The sequence below is a fragment of the Castanea sativa genome, chromosome 1 (assembly GCF_040712315.1).
Source record: "Castanea sativa cultivar Marrone di Chiusa Pesio chromosome 1, ASM4071231v1".
NCBI classification, from domain to species: Eukaryota; Viridiplantae; Streptophyta; class Magnoliopsida; order Fagales; family Fagaceae; genus Castanea; species Castanea sativa.
The window spans coordinates 29692611-29709322 of NC_134013.1; the positions used below are offsets into that span (position 1 = coordinate 29692611).

The 16712-nt window shown below is 33.6% G+C and overlaps 1 protein-coding gene across 1 annotated transcript; it reads right to left on the reverse strand.

Moving 5' to 3' along the window:
* Nucleotides 1–5504: 5504 nt before the first annotated feature.
* Nucleotides 5505–15830, reverse strand: LOC142622230 (uncharacterized). The gene is made up of 6 exons (XM_075795672.1): nt 15504–15830; nt 15253–15370; nt 8990–9148; nt 7859–8119; nt 5996–6652; nt 5505–5834 (listed from the first exon to the last, which is right to left on the reverse strand). The coding sequence occupies exons 2-6, from the start codon at nt 15331–15333 to the stop codon at nt 5745–5747; spliced, it is 1248 nt and encodes a 415-aa protein (XP_075651787.1). The 5' UTR covers nt 15334–15370; nt 15504–15830; the 3' UTR covers nt 5505–5744.
* Nucleotides 15831–16712: the final 882 nt, after the last annotated feature.

Sequence of the window (16712 nt, forward strand, 5' to 3'; positions counted from 1 at the left end):
CACTGTATATGCATATCATGCACAGCTACATGTTAAAACCTAATGATTTAATGGCATTGCCGGGCTTTCCGGTGAGTGAGAATTCAGATTCAAATTCTCCACTTGCTTGTTTTTAGTAAAAAAAATATCATGCAAAAGACAAAACTACATTAGTTATTGACTTTAGTGATTAGTTTTGACAATTTACGTAACAATTCGTTGGTAATAGCGCATTTTATTAGATCAATTTTCTTATTGGGTGTGGAGCATATCTAAGAGTAAAAAGTGATAGATTTAATGAAGGATGTTAATTTCCTCTGACTTCTGAGTACTGTGGTTTTAACGTATTGTGCCTATTTATGATACTGAATCATGATTCATGAGAAGGGTAATTAAGATTAATTTAATTCAGGACTTTGTTTATAATGGATATTCAAAACAAAGAGGGCCTTTTTAAGTTTTAATAATGTATTTATATTTTCTTACAAGACTATTAGAATATGTATATCACTGATACGAAAAATCTTTGAAAATTGAATTTTGGACCAATCTAGCACTATGATTCCTGTTTGTTTGTGTCTTTGAGGAGGGTTAGGGACATTAATTAAAATTTATATATTGATATGTCAATTTTTAAATATAAAACTAAAAATAAAATAATAATTATGAAATCTATTTATGTGTTATTAATGTTAAATCAATCACATTTATTATTCAGTCTTTACTGTCAAATAAGTAAATTACAACCGAAATCCATTTATGCAAAGGCATCTCTCAATGATAGTTAAGAGTAATAAGTATCAATTGAGTATTACAAATTTAAATTCTATTGCATGTATAAAAATAAAAAAAAATAAAAAAATTATATTCACCATCAATTTCCTAAGCTTTTTTCTTATAAAAAAAATTACTAAGCTTTTTATAATAAAATTGATAATAGTTTTAAAATTTTCCAAAGCATTGTCCTTTTAAAAAAAAAAAAAACCCTCAGTGGATAGAGAAGCGGTGAATACAATAATGTTTTTCTTTCCTTTTTTTTTTTGTTTTTGAAAAACCAGCTTTGTTCTTATGTTCTTCTCCCAAAAAAAAAAAAAAAAAAAAAAGGGGCTTTGTTCTAAGGAAATCATTATTGTACTCACCGCTCCTCTAGCTATCGACCGAGGTTTAAAGCATTTATGACCAACTTTTCCATTCCCATGTTCAATACTCTGTTTAGTCCTACACCTGTCCCCCACGTGGGCAACATATTACATCTTACAGGTGTGAACATTAAGATATACCTTTGCATATTTCTCTAGGTTAGACATAGATAGAACTAGTAGAACCGTAACTTATCAACAAAAAAAAAACTAGTAGAACCGTTATTTTTGTCATGTCTTGCATGTCGATCAAGCTAACACTTATCTTTTTCTCAAAATTTCTTATTATTTCATTTTTAATTTAGGATTCATGAGAAATGATTATCATTCAAATTCACTTACACTTAAACTTCATCATATGATTGTTGAATGATGATCCTTTTTTTTTTTTTTGTTCCCACATCTTTTGCTGTGTGAATGTTACACTAACATGAACGTAATGTTCATGCAACCTGAAAATTGAAAAGAATGGCATAAATTTTGGAAATCACCATTCCTCTCTTAGGTCTGGTAGGGTCGAATGATACTTTTCTCTGCTTCAGTCAGAGTGTATTGTTCTGCTCTATAGTTTTGTTGTAATATATTGGTTCGTAAGACTTCTATTTCTATAATATAAGTCTCCCGTTTTATGCAAAAAAAAAAACTTTCAATTATTCCTTATCCCAAAAACAAATTTCAATTATTCGGATTTTGGAGTATCATATATCATTGTTCGATATGATGTGTCATAGCCAATTTAAAGCACCCAATTTATTCTCTAGCGTAAGACCAGATTAAGAGAAGTCAGAAGGTTTTCATTGATGTAATCATGACGATGAATGACGCTTAATTTACATAAAAAATAATAATAATTCAACGGAAACGAAATCGTAAGATAGGATGAGTGACAGACATTCATTCTTTCTTTTCGTTTTTTCTTTTCTTTTTTCTTCTTCTTCTTCCTCTAAGCGACAGACAAATTCAATTAAATACTCAGTTAGCAATTATTACGATTAAATTAGTATTTTTTTTGGTCTCAAAGATCCGTAGAACGAGAATGTTCACACGACAATCTCCCAAGTTTAGGTAGGAAAATTGACTAGTTTTTTAGATTTTCAAACTCAAAACAGTTGGAACACATGCAGAGTCTTTTTTTATTTCTCTTTCAAGTGGATTGGAGCAACAACCTACCTTTTTGTCCCCACTCGTTAAAGAGCGTTAAAAGATGTTTGAAAAGATTGCATTTCACATTGGAAATAGTCTGAGTTAATTAGACAAATCTGAAACTTTGATTTTAACAACAATATTAAGACTAGGTAAAAAAATCACAATTTTTGTTATTACTGTACGTGGGGGATGTGAGTAATAGATTCGTATGAAAGTGACATATAAACTAGTTAGTCCACTATATAAGATAATAATATTATGATAAAAATTGTAACCTTATATGTGATACTAGAATTACTCGATTAGATTTTTAAGTATCCTACAGCAATCTTAATGTAAAATTATTAACTAAGAACAAATAATTCGGTGGTCATATCAATAGAAACTCCTTTAGGATCTGCCAGTCATGCATAAAATATCAATATCCAACTGGTAATTTAGTCGCAGCTATTAATCTTGCTCAAGATCTTAGCCATACAACTGATACAAGGTTGTTAGACAACCAAATCTTCATTTGCTCTTTCATTTCTTCACATTTTATTCAGTCATCTTACATCACATGTTTCTACAGCAACATAGTAACCCTACAAGTATACAAACTGTCACCAACTGGCCCTACTAACAGTTTACTTGGATGCTTACTAATGGCCAATGGATCTAGTAATGAAGAATTATTGTATCTATGTCTAATAATAATGTATAAAATATCAATGAATGATGCAGATTTACTGCTTGTCATTTGAGGAGAGAGAGAGAGAGAGAGAGAGAGAGAGAGAGAGAAAGAGAAAATCCCTAATTCAAAGGGGTCTTAAGAATCCCCCACACACACTACTTTCACCTCCCCCACCAATATTGACTAATATTGACACATACCAAATTTTTCTTAATGATTCCATCGAGCTCTTAGTTACATACATACATTACTTTCAACAATTTTTTATCTCCATTCTACAACTATATATCCATTTGATTCAACATGTTAATACTATTAACGATTTAATCTTGGATTTATAACTCAAAAGATTGGTCTAGTGATTTTTAAGACCTTATGAAAACTATGAAGTGTTGAGGTTCAAACTCCTAGTCAACATCTTAAAACCATTCCAAGAAATTCTTTCCTATAATTATTTGGCGTGCGTAAATCGAATTACTTCATAGTTCATAGATTCAAAAATAATCAAGGGCTAGAAAAGCTATGAACACTGATATAAACCCCTAAAATATAATCAATAATTGACATATTGAAGGCAACAGGGATAAAACTAACATGTACAATTGGCCACATGTCAACCATATCCCATTTTATACGAGAGCACCAAACAGAAACCTTACCCGTTGTGCAGTATCGTTTTGCAATAATGTAGAATTTTCTTTTCTCTTGGAAAATATAGTAGATCTGGCTTGACCAATCGTTTTTTAAGAGAAACATACATGATAGAGACAGACACAAGATGATTTTAGACTAATCACGAGGTATACCCCAATCTATTCCTAGACCTTGTATAACTGAGACCACATTATCTCATGCGCCACTTGCACACCAAACTGAAAAATCTGAACAAGCTTGATGATATCAATGTTTTCCCAATCCTCACTGGTCCAGAAGTACTAGCAAAGTAGCAAGACTCCTGACTTCTGTAATATCCAGATGAACACGACGACATTCAAGTCAGATGCGAAACATCACAAGTAATTACTTGAAAATGCAGAACCTAGGTTTACATTTAAGGGCAGTAGAGAACTATACATTCCATGTGGGACATCGGGCTCAACCAAGTGCCACCTAAGACATACTTCAATGTGAATTTCAATTTCCACACCCAATATGGACCCATCAATACAACTAGAAAATAAATTAGGGCTGTAAATGAATCAAGTCGATCATGAACAACTCGGACTCGGCTTGATAAAAAATTTGTTCATGTTTATTTGTTTATAAATAAGTCAAGCTTAAGCCTTAGTTTTAAGCTCGTTTAATATACAAGCCGAGCCCAAGCAAAAAAATTTGTTCACGAACAGGCTCATGAGCAATTAAACTTGATACACAACAATTCAAACATAGACTCATGTATAAGTGTATATGTGTTAGTTAAATATACTTATTACATATATTTTAATAATGATATGGCCAACATGAGACCACTATCTATATTACCTTAATTTTTTCCTTCCCTTTTAACTGATCAAAAACTACTTTAGACTATAATTACATTTAAAAATAATTAATTAATTAAATAGACCACATATGATCATTTCCTATCAATTATCTAAAGTAAAGTTATGAAATATGTTAGTATTTTCTCATTTATAATGGTTACAAACAGGTATTTTTCTAGTACTTCACCATCTAATATGAATGTAAAAATTATATTTTAAACAACTGCTAAAGCTATAAACAAAGAATGGTAAATGAATAAATTTAATTATGTAAATTATTAATTTAAATAATGGTTAGTCATAAGTAAAACTAGATACATGATAAAATGAGTATACTATTTTCTTCTTCTTTTTTCTAGAAATTTAAGCATTTAATAATGTAATTTTTTTAGATCTCAAGCTCAAAAACTTAACATGAGCTTGATATTAAGCTTAAGTTTAACTTGACTAATTAGCCAAGCCAAACCAAGCTAAGCTCAAGCTTTTTGGCTTTTCAACAAGCTTAAGCTCAAACACTATTTTTAGTCTTGTCACAAGCTCAAGCCAAGCTCAAGCTTTTGATTTTTCAAAAAACGAGCCAAGCTTAAACATATACTACTCAACAAAGCTTGTCTCGTTTACAGCCCTACAAGAAATGCTAACCCCAAACCAAAGTTAAGGAAAAGATTTTTGAGGCAGGGAATTATACCTTCCCTACAACTCGTTGAATCTTCCAACCTACAACTCGTTGAATCTTCCAACATATTTCACCGAAACAAAAGAGATACACAGATGAGAACTGAAGAAAAACATTTAGGACAATGCATTGCAATAGAAAATTATAGAATGCTCCAGAAATACAGTAAATTGTACTCTCATCTCGCATGAATGGTTAGTCCTACTACAAATTTACTTAGAGGAACCCACTATTACGTGAAAAAGAGTAGACATTTATTGTACTCCCAAGTATTATATAATCACTCCTCCCACACAGGAAACACGTGCATGCATTTAAGTTTTGTATATTTCTTTCTTCTGCCAGTGGCAAGTGACCAAAGATCGGACCTTGCACTCATAAATTGCAGCACATCATGCAGGATCCAATTGTCTTCAGAATATTTGCACTAGGATCATTTTATAAGAAAAGCCCCAATTAAGATTACAGTGCATAAACACATAATTCTACAAAGCAAACTGGTTCATGCCAGCACAAGCATTCTAATTTAGAACAACCTAAAACCATGTCATGCATGCCAGCATTCTAATTTAGAACAGCTCCATAGTCAACTAGGAAATTTTCAGTTTACACATGCATGCCACTAAGGTTAAGACTCAACAAAATATTCACTCTACACGCCGGCGCTTCTTTGCAAGATTATCAAAGACCTGGTGGACATCATCAGCTGTGATTGGCTTTGATGAATCAAAGGACTCCTGAAACAGGGAAAAAAAGAAAGGAAAATGCATATAAAAATTTATGTGAGCATAGTACACTAAAAAATGTAACAAAGAAAAAGCCAGCCAAACCCTTTCTTTCTTCCTTCTGCTTTATAAAACCAGTAAATGAGTCATTAAAAAGACAAACAAAAACATACCAGGAAAGTACGAATTTCATCCTTCATATCTGCAATGCCACTTAAAATCTCCATTTTCTCTATATGACCAAGTTTATTGAATAAACTTAGCTCAGCACCCTCCTGTTGCTGCAACTTTTCCTTCCTCTTCTGTGTTGCCATTTGCTCATACTCTGCAATTGAGTCCTCCTTGTCAAGCAGAAACGCAATATGCTTCTGATTGTAAAGAACTATGCATTTTTCGCATCTGCAGAGTACATCCCGCCAGTTTTTGGAAAGAAACAGTGGTTTACTCTCTAAAGCAGGAGAATCAACCCCCAAGTTAACTCCAAGAACACAAGTAGATGCATGTGGACTGGCATCTTTTACGCAAGGATCTGAAACCACAATCTTCTGAGAACTTTCTCCAACAAACAAACTGTTCCCATCAGAGACATTAGCTTGATCCATTTTAGGATTATTATGAGCATTGACATCATTATCTAGTTTTCCAGATCCACCAGCTGAAGATGTATCTTCCACCACATTCTTATCCTTATTAGTATCAACAGTAGCATCACCCTGCCTCCCTGCTGCCCAAATGGATTGAGGATACAGTCCCAGAAAAAAAAAGCTGGCTGAGCAGGCCTTACATATAAAATCTTCATACAGAGGTTCTCCTTCATCATCTCTTGGAACCTATGGTATGGCAGAAAGATGGGTGAAGCACCAAACAACTAAACAATGACAATTGGAGGAAGTGGAAAACATGCTACCACAAAATTAGAGAAGCACCTAGATGATGTTTGAGTTTTTTTTCTTTTCTTTTTATTTTTTTTGGGGGGGGGGGGGGTATGTGGGGGCCTTCAGGAGAAGGGGAGCACAAGTTCTCAGCCGTAGCTTCTCTTTAAAATGTAGAAGATAGACTCAAAGAGTGATTTAGAAAGAGAAGTCAAGAATGGACATCTTTTAACAAAAATTTAACTTAAATGGGAAAAGAAGTTGAATGGGGTTGAACTAAGCAGACACAATAATGAACAGTATGCAGATACCTCATCCACAATGCAAGAGACATTAAAATTAAACTCTTTTTACATTGTTAGTTTCAGTTTCAATTTCAGCAAACAAGTGTATATGAAATGAAGTGTTCAACATGGAACAGAATTGCAGATGGTAATGTTTTCATTATGTTAATTGTGTCTTTTCTTCAGGCAAGTAGCAAAAACATAAGACAAATTCATGGTCTCAGGGAAAACTACACACAACAAGGCAAGAGCCTCCAACATTAAGAACAAGGCATAGCCTATGCATTAATTTCAGACACATTCCAAGACAAGACATGCAACTATAGTAGATACACGGTAATTTAAACCAAAAGAACAGTATTCTGCAGGGTCTATGTATGCTAGAATACAACATCAATACGCTAAAAAATATTTCCTTTTATCAGTGTTAAGTTTAATTGATGAACGTCTCTTTTTCCAGTATAATAGGGTGGGGTGAGGGCAATACCAAAGGGACATCTACAGGCAGAGTAACCCCAGAAACATCATTGTTCAACAAAATTACCACTATGATAGATGGCAAGCCCCATAAACATGGATTGGCTCACAGTTGTTTCCCAGTAAGCATAAGCAAACAGATGTGTATATAACAGGACAATGAAGTGACTCATCAATTTTTCTAACCCTACCATCAATGTTATATAATTATGTACATGTAAAAATTGGCTACTCAATTTGACAGCAAGAATCAGAAGGCCTTGCATCATTTGAACGCTACTATCAGAATCTTGCTATGACCAATTGTTTGCAAAACCATAATATGATTTGCATAAAGTTAGAAGAACATAAAACAAAGACAGAGAAAGAATTGAGAGCCATAGTGAAAGCACAAGCTAGCAACCTCGCCAGAAGGCTCAAGACCAAGATGCTCCTCATGAAACCAGTCCTCACATATACAGCACTGTATCATCTCTACTTGTTCTTCTACATCAGGATCAGGATAGGGGCGACTGCATGTGCAATATGAACCTTTGAAATTATGATTATATGAATTCTCAGCATTCTCTATGTCTTTGTTTGGGAAAATCTTGCAGAAGAACTCCCCAAATTTTGAATTTCCACAGTCGCACCTAAAGTTTCTCTTGGTCCACAGCTCTACAATCTTGTTACAGTAGAACAACAAAAGGCATCATTAGATTGCATGTACAAAAGACAACAGATAAGGTTAGTATCGTTCAAGAAAAAATTTTACAGAATTAAGAAAGTAAAATATATTCAGTTTACATGATGTCCTAGCATAAAAGATGTCACTTCCATGATCCATCCAATTATCTGATAGCATATTAATTTTGATATCCATCCAGGCCACCAACTTAACCCAAAAAGACCATAAACTCATTCTCAAGACCATATTCAAAGGATCCAAAGCCAAAAAAACAAAACAAAAAACAAAAAAATGGTGGTTTGAAATGTAAGTTGGACAAAATTCATAACACTTTTTAGTTATCAAATTAACTATTAATGAAGTGACAAAATCCAATCCAAACATGACTAAATGGATAGAATTTAAGAACACCACAATAGAGTTACCCTCAAACTCTGGAAGATCTTAATCCATAAGAACATAATAGAACAAACATACATAAAGAAAAGACACAACTATGACCCCTTTCTTTTGCTGAGGCCAATTAAGACCATGCAGTGAACATCTCCCACCCCCACCACCACAGGAAAAACTCATGAAACTTGATCCCATCAAAACCAACTCACATCTTAGAAACATCGACTCTTCAAAAGAATCAAAAAGAAATAAATAACAAAAAAAAAGGATCCCTCTACCCTCATGTATTGAACATCTAATTTTGCTTTGCCATTATAGTGATGCATTCTCATTCACAATAAAAATCATTGGTACAATTCAGAAATAAAAATAAAAATAAAAAAGTTGTCATTAAACAATGCATAGCTACTAGTTATGTACTTAACATTAGTCAAAATAAAATCCTCTACTCTTAAGAGTACTGAAGAATACCTCATGGCCATCATGGCAAGACAAGGAGCAAGCTGTGCAAACTCCAGCATTTCCATCTGGGGTACAAGTCAGGCATGAAAAAATTGCCTGCCTCTTCATATAACCATTAGTATAAGTACATTCCTTGCCCTCATCACCCCCCAAAACTAGGTCCGCTTCCTATAAGTCAATAAATAATGAAATAAAAAACACCCATTAATTTAATCCCTACAAAATGTACAGGTACAATATATTAATGACATCAATCAAAAGCCAGCACTCCTTTACAATATAAGGGAAAAGTGTGGTTAGGACAGACGGTAGGAGATGAGACAATGACTTGGCTAAATTAGATGAACTTCACTATCCCAGCATGAAGGGCTTTGAGGCCCAGCATGAAATTTAGTGTTTCCTTAATGAACTAGAATGAGTTAAACATGAGGACTGTACTGATAAGAAACTAAATGTACTTCACTGGGCCAAATTATATGTATGCTTTGCAAATATTATATCTGAAGGTATCAGAGCAATCAAATCCAAAAAAACGAAAGGGATATAGAAGGAAAAAAAATATGAGCGTGAACAATGAAACTCTCATGAAGAATGGTAAGCTATTATTGCATTTTACATTCAAGTGGTTTAGAGGGCTATATTAATGCATTTTGTCAACCTCTGAGCTTCCAAGTAGACACTGCCAGCAGAAGCCACCAAATAAGTAACAGTCTATTTTTGAATAATGATGAAGCAAAATGGTTAAGCAATTAAGAAAATGGAGTTAAGAGGCAAGGATATTGTTTGGTTAATTTTCCAAGTACTTCTGATTCTTCCAATAACAGAATCTACCTTCTCTTCCGCTGGGATGCAAAACAATTAATCTACTTATATCCAAACAGGAACTAAATTAGCCACCAGGAATTGATTATTTAAACAAATAGGAACCATATGATTGCTATTACATTTGCAACCATTATTGAATAATTAGATTTTCTTAGTCGCAAGAGTTAAGCCAGCAGATTAATTTAACAACCTACCTTTCGAAAATGAGGGTCAAGATAATGAGCCACATAATTTGACAGAGACTTTCTTATTAACCCACAAGAAAACAATTTTTTAGCAGTAGGACCTAAGAGTAAGGTGCTTCTTTAAAATGCTAACAAAACAATACCTTATAATTTCAATTAGGCAGTAGTCAGCTGGTAGGAGTCTAGGGAGAAAATTTTAAATTTGTGGGGGTTACCAAAATTATGGTTGTATGGAACTTCAGTTTGCTAATATTGGCAGTTTGAAAGTCTTGGGATATTTCGATTTCCACAATTTATTGGATTCTAAAGGAACATATCACCTGTAATTTGGTAAAACACAATCCCTACAATGTGTCTTACTTGGTCCAACCAAAATTAGCCACCTCAGTTCAAAAATTATGTCACATCCACCTCAGCGCAAGGTATTCAAAGGCAAAAGGCAACCTTAACACTCCAAAGCCTTGTATCACTCGAGGCATGAGGAAACAAAAAGAAACTAGCCCGATAAAAAGGGAGGCGCCAAATTCTAAATATAGTTATTATACATATCGAACATAAATCAATATATATATATATAGGCGAAAATAGCCAAATAGCACCTTTTTGCAAACTATATTGCAATCTTCCACTGTTTTGGAAATATATAAGGATCTACCACTTTTTGGGTACTTGAGTTTGGCGAAATTAAGTTTTCCATGGTACTCGAGTTTATGGAACTCGATTACCATGGAAAAATTTTCAAAATTTTTCAAAGTATATTTTTTCAAAGAACTCGAGTTTTTGGAGCTCAAGCTTCAACAAAGTGGTAAATCTCTACATATTTCCAAAACAGTGATAGATTGCTAATTTTTTTGCTAAATAGTGGCCGTGGGTATTTTTGCCTATATACATATAAATGTATTGAAACAGTATAATCGAGTGTTTTTGACATGTGTTGCATGAAGAATTTAGGTCTATTACTTGATTTCAAAATAGGCTTAACATGGTTTAGGATCTATCCATTATTCTAACAAATGGTTTTACAAAAAGCTTTTATAAATTAATTAATCTAACAATAAGTTTTACAACAAGCTTTTGTAAATTAATTAATCCAACAATACGTCTTACATCAAGCTTCTATAAATTGATAATCTAACAATAGGTTCTACAAGATATGGTGGCTTCTTTTCTCCATCGTCTAGGCTCATATATTCCCCTGAGAAAGGATGGTGATCAGGTGAGGTAGAGGTCGAAGAAGAGTGGGGAGTTTGATATTCATTATTTCTACAATGCCTAGAGGGGTTCCACTTCTATTTCATTCCTCTGGAAAGAAATTTGGCGTGTGAAGGCCCCTCAAAGGGCATCTTTTTTCATTTGGACAGCAGTTTGGGAGAAGATCCTTACTTGTGAGAAACTTATGAAGAGAGTCTATTCTTTAGTAAGCTGGTATTGCATGTGTCAGTGTAGTGCGGAGACGATTGAGCATCTTTTGATTCATTGCACAATGGCCTATGAGCTATGGAGCTTTGTTTTTTGATCCTTCTGGATTCATCGGGTTTTAACAGAGAGTGATTGATCTTATGTTTGTTTGGAGAAGCTAAATGGGTAAACACTCTTCAAATATATGGAATTTGGTTCCGTTGTGTTTAATGTGGACCATATGGAGGGAATGTAATCAGCGTACTTTTGAGAATGTGATGTGAAGAGCACGAGGACTCAGTTATTAACCACTGTTGCTGTTCTCTGTGATGTGTAGTAAGTGTTGTTCTGAGAAGAACGGACACAGAAATGGATACAGGTACAGGTACAGGTATGAAGGCGACATGGCAATTTTTGAGAAAATAGGACACAGGTACAGCAAAATACATCTATTAAATAATTCTTAAATATATTTTTATTCTTTTTTGATAAGTTTTAAACATATTTTTATTCATATTTCTATATATAATTAATCATTTATTTTCATATAATGTTAAATATATATATATATATATATATATATCAAACTAAGAGTAATAATAGATAATAAAGCAATCATTGACTATTAAAGGATGTTTGGTAATTAGAATAAAAATCAAGAATAAAGATATTTATTAAATTTTCAAATGCAATATTACTATTCAGAGAATGAATGCTCTCTTTTTTTTGTGAAAGGGTATTAGATTCTTCTTATGCTTCCTAGGTGTTGTCTAAACCGAGAAAATACTGTGCAAGACTGAAATTGAATAGATGTTGCAATTGACTTGCAAATGCAAAATGAGCTAGTTTTAGCTTGCATAAGCAGCACAATATATCTTTCAGAGTAAAAGACATATATTTGTGGGATTTCTTGGATATAAATGGTCTTTTATACTAGCTTATTCTTACCAGTGAGGCAATAAATGATGTGGTATTAACACTTCTTTGATATCTTTCTGGCAATGATAAGTGAACTCTTGGGCTCATGTCCACCACATGAGCACCAAAAAATTTAATTTCACCTCAAGATGTGGTGAAATGTTTAGTTTAATGCTTGGCTTATCAATTTCAATCACACACTGAATTTTCCTCAGGTCAGACAACACAAACCACACATCACAAACAAGGTTGAAGGCATCCACAGAAAAAGCAAACTTGTTTGAGATGACTGAGGATAAAGAGACAGTTTGATTACTTTTGGATTAGGAGGACGCTAGGAAGTACTGGTGCGGATTCGAGTTCGGGTGTGAGTGTGGGTGCGGTGTGGCGACTCAGCAATTTTTGAAAAATTAGGGTACGGGTGCGGCAGGATACATTTATTAATAAATTATTAAATTTATTTTTATTTTTATTTTCTATATAATGCTAAGCATATCTTTTCATATAATGGTAAACATATACTCATTTAAGAGCAATAGTAGACAATACAGTGTATATTGACAAAATTTGAGATGAATTTAGGGATTACATAGCAAATAGATAGATAGATAGATAGATAGATATATATATATATATATATATATATATATATATATATATATTGTGCGCTCCCAATTGTCGGTTATTGGGCATTATTGGGCCAACCTTGTAATAGGGCTCACAACTTACTTGTTTTTGTGGGTCTTTCTAATATCCTACAATGTGTAGTGCCTTAAGATGAAGATTATGGCCCACAAAGATGACCGATTACCCTGACCGAGCACTCTTACTTCTATGTTCCCTTACTTGCTCTCTCTTTTTGTCCTTTAACTCCTTCCAATGTCCAACCCCTCTTCCTTCTGTTTTTTCCCTATTTATAGCCTTTCGTTGGTGGATTGACAATGATTATTCTTAATGTTTTCGTGCAGGTGGGGCCCATTAGGATTATTCCTGACGTGAGGGGCCACACTTTGGGAATAGAAACTCCATTCTTGGGACTCACAATAGACGCTGAATGCTGCTCAGCAGCGATATCCCCAAGGCATTACCGAAATACCGAAATGGACCCGAGCATGGCTTGCCCCCAAAGATGATACACTCCACAGCCCAATCTGCCGAGCAGCATAAATTGGGCCCATCGTGGGGCTATTACCCAATCACCCCACACTTGGGCCTACTGGCAATGGGCCAATGACCGTACATATATATATATATATATATATACACACACACATAAATATAATTTTAAAAATATATATAAAAATAAGATTTTTACTTTAAAAATGAAAAACATTTACCATGGTTCTTTTGTAAATAAGACTCACATATTAGGTAATTCTAAACAATCCAACTAATTACATTTTCCTAATTCCTAGATGCACCCACGTGAAAAGGACCCACGTCCTGACATCCCCACCTACTCATTTTGTTTACTTAAATTTGTAACCTTTGTCTCTCTTTTCTTTCTAGTTTCTTCCAGCCTTTCTTTCTAACATCTTTACCATGGGTCTATCTACTTCCCTTCTTCTTCATCTTCCTTTCACAAGTAAAATCGTCTGCTTCATCTTGCCCCTGTTTTTTTTTTTTTTTTTCACCTTCTTTGTTCACACTTTAAAAGGGGCAGAATAACTTTAAGATGAGACTATCATCATTAACACAACCTTTTTTTTAAACACGAATTTCGGCCTGATTCAAAGCCCGTTCCGGCTGATACCGGCCAATTCAGCCCGAATCGGCCCGTTTCAGCACGAATCCGAAAAGAAAAAAAAGGGACTCACCACGGATGCGCGTGCAGCCGCATCAACAGCCGCACGGCGCGTCCATGCATGTCAGGTGTGGGTGCGGCGGCCCTGGAGCCGCAACTGTGATTCCTAGGGAGGGCATGACATGAATTTTTAATTGAATTGGCTAATTTTGGTTGGACCAAATCAGACAGTGCAGGAATTTCATATTACCACATTGCATGTGATATGCTCTCAAGATTTGAAGTTCCACTTGATAATTTTAATTTTTTGCATTGTGCACTAAATTAGAATTTTACAAATCGCATCTTAACACTCCTTATCAAGCATCACCTATCATGATGTCCACATGGGTTGCTTTCTCCCCATTCTCCCCAATAAACTTACATTAAAATCTTGGTATTTCTAAAACTAGATTCTTAGGACCTAATGAACACTACAACAACAACAACAACAACAACCAAGCCTTAATCCTAAATTTTTTTAGGTCAACTATGGATCTTTAACAGATTAGTCAGGCTCAGTGTATTCTTTTCCGCAGTTCTATTTTCTACAAATTCATACTCTCTTTCAGTTCCTTAATTGATATCTTTTTTTTTTCTTTTTTTTTTTTGACTACTTCAACTAATATTACTTTCACTCTTCCTCCTTATTTTTTTTGGTTCACTCAACTTCAACCGATTCACTCTCTCACTAGTACATTAATCACTCTGCACTAAACATGACCAAACTATCTCAAGCAAATATCCCCCATTTTTTCCATCAATAGGGGTGACACCTATCTTTAAGCTAGGACCGAATGAACACTTAATACCTAATTTCTCAGGAATTCAAACAGACCGGAGTTTAAACTCACGGGAATCTTAAATTCTCAAGAATCAAAAATCTTACCAGCCAAACAGGCCCCTATAAGATTTTCCATTTTTCATAACTTTCATTCTAGAACAACAACTATTCCACTCAAACAAGCATCTATTTTTATCTTAAATTAGACATCACAATTGCAAAGTAACCCTAACAAACGTAAAACATAAAATCCAGCACCCTAATTGAATAGATTTTCCTCAGATTTCATAGCAACCAACAAGTGCATAAATCATACATACAGGTTATAAAATAAATATTCTAAAAAAAACTAAAATTTATGAATGGAAACGAAGCTGACCAGTTCTTGTTCTTCAACGCCCTTGAGGTACTCTTGGATAGAAACGGTCTGCTCAGCTTCATCGTCAAGCTCACCAGCCATTTTCTTCACCACGCTATCACCACGTACCTGAAATTCGCTGAAAACAAACAAAATATGAATGTTAGTGAAAGAAATTGTTGAAAAATGGGTGGATTGTGTCTTTTCCCTAGAAAAAAGGAAACCCTAGATTCGAAGAAAGAGGGAAAAATTCAGGTTTTGAAGAAAAATACCTAACGTTTGTGACTGAGAGATTCTATTGCACACACACAGAGTTCGATGAGATCGAAGCAAAGGAAGTGGGTTTGAGAGAGAGAGAGAGCGAGAGAGATTTGTGAAGATTGAAGAGAGAGAAATGAGAGTTTAGGGTTTTATATATGAGCGAGGACTATAAGGACATTTTCCCGCCATATGTCTTTCCAATTGGATGCGTTTCACAAATCAAATCTGTGATGTGTTCCCTCCAAATGTGAATGTTGTTTTGTTTTGGATGCATTATGTTTTGCTCATATTGTATAGGATTTTCATTCATAGTGGAACTATAGTTTCTGCTTTTATTTGATCTTCTTCTTCTTCTTTTTAGCTTTTAACTTTTAGGATTGCATTCTCATAAAGTTAAAAGTTAAAAATTCTTTTAGGATTGCATGTGTAACTAGTTATCAATTATTTATTACAAGATCTTTGGTTTTATCTTAATTACAAAACTCAAATAAATGATTTCTACTTTTGTTGTGTTATTCTTTGAGCCTGATTGCAAGAGTTTTGTAGCTTAACCAAACTTTCTTGGTGTTTTGTAATTTTTGGTATTTTTGAGCACACCTTATTTAGAAAATCCAAATAATGATATCTACGTATGTATGATATCAATTATTAAAAAAATTGTTTTTTAAGGGGGTAAATATAACATGGGTAAAATATAAAAAGATATGTATTTATTTTATATTATAAATTGGCTTTAACTTGTGTCGATAGCCATTAACCATGTGTTCGGCTCCTATATTGTTCAATACATTAAAAGGAAGCATTATCTTATGGTAAAAGATCTTATGGTTGAATAAAAGATTTAGAATTCAATTCCTGCCTACACAAAAAATCGATTAGTGTCTTGGTTTGATAACAAAGAGCTATCATCAGGAGTAAACGTTATAGGTTGAAACTCTCTCTCAAATATAAAATATAAAATAAAAAAAGGAAGCATTATCTTATAAATTTATTAATATTATTATTGTAACAATTAAAAAAATTAATTTACAAAATTCAACCATTTGGAATTAGTATCGAAATTAACAAAATAGTGGGTTGATTACTGATAAGTAAAATTAGCACATTAGTTCTTATTTATTTGTAATGCTTTTCCCAACCAACATATTAATTTTTAAAAAATTTTAACATTCATCTTAAATGATAGAACTGATTTTGTACATTAATCTCAAAAACAGTGT

Bases quoted from the DNA above. Each gene is read 5' to 3' on its own strand.
- LOC142622230 (XM_075795672.1), bottom strand. From the start codon at position 15,333: ATGGCTGGTGAGCTTGACGATGAAGCTGAGCAGACCGTTTCTATCCAA. The intron at 9,149-15,252 runs GTCAGCTTCGTT...ATTGACTTATAG, and splicing joins GCGTTGAAGAACAAGAACTG to GAAGCGGACCTAGTTTTGGG. The intron at 8,120-8,989 runs GTATTCTTCAGT...TACTGTAACAAG, and splicing joins CTTGCCATGATGGCCATGAG to ATTGTAGAGCTGTGGACCAA.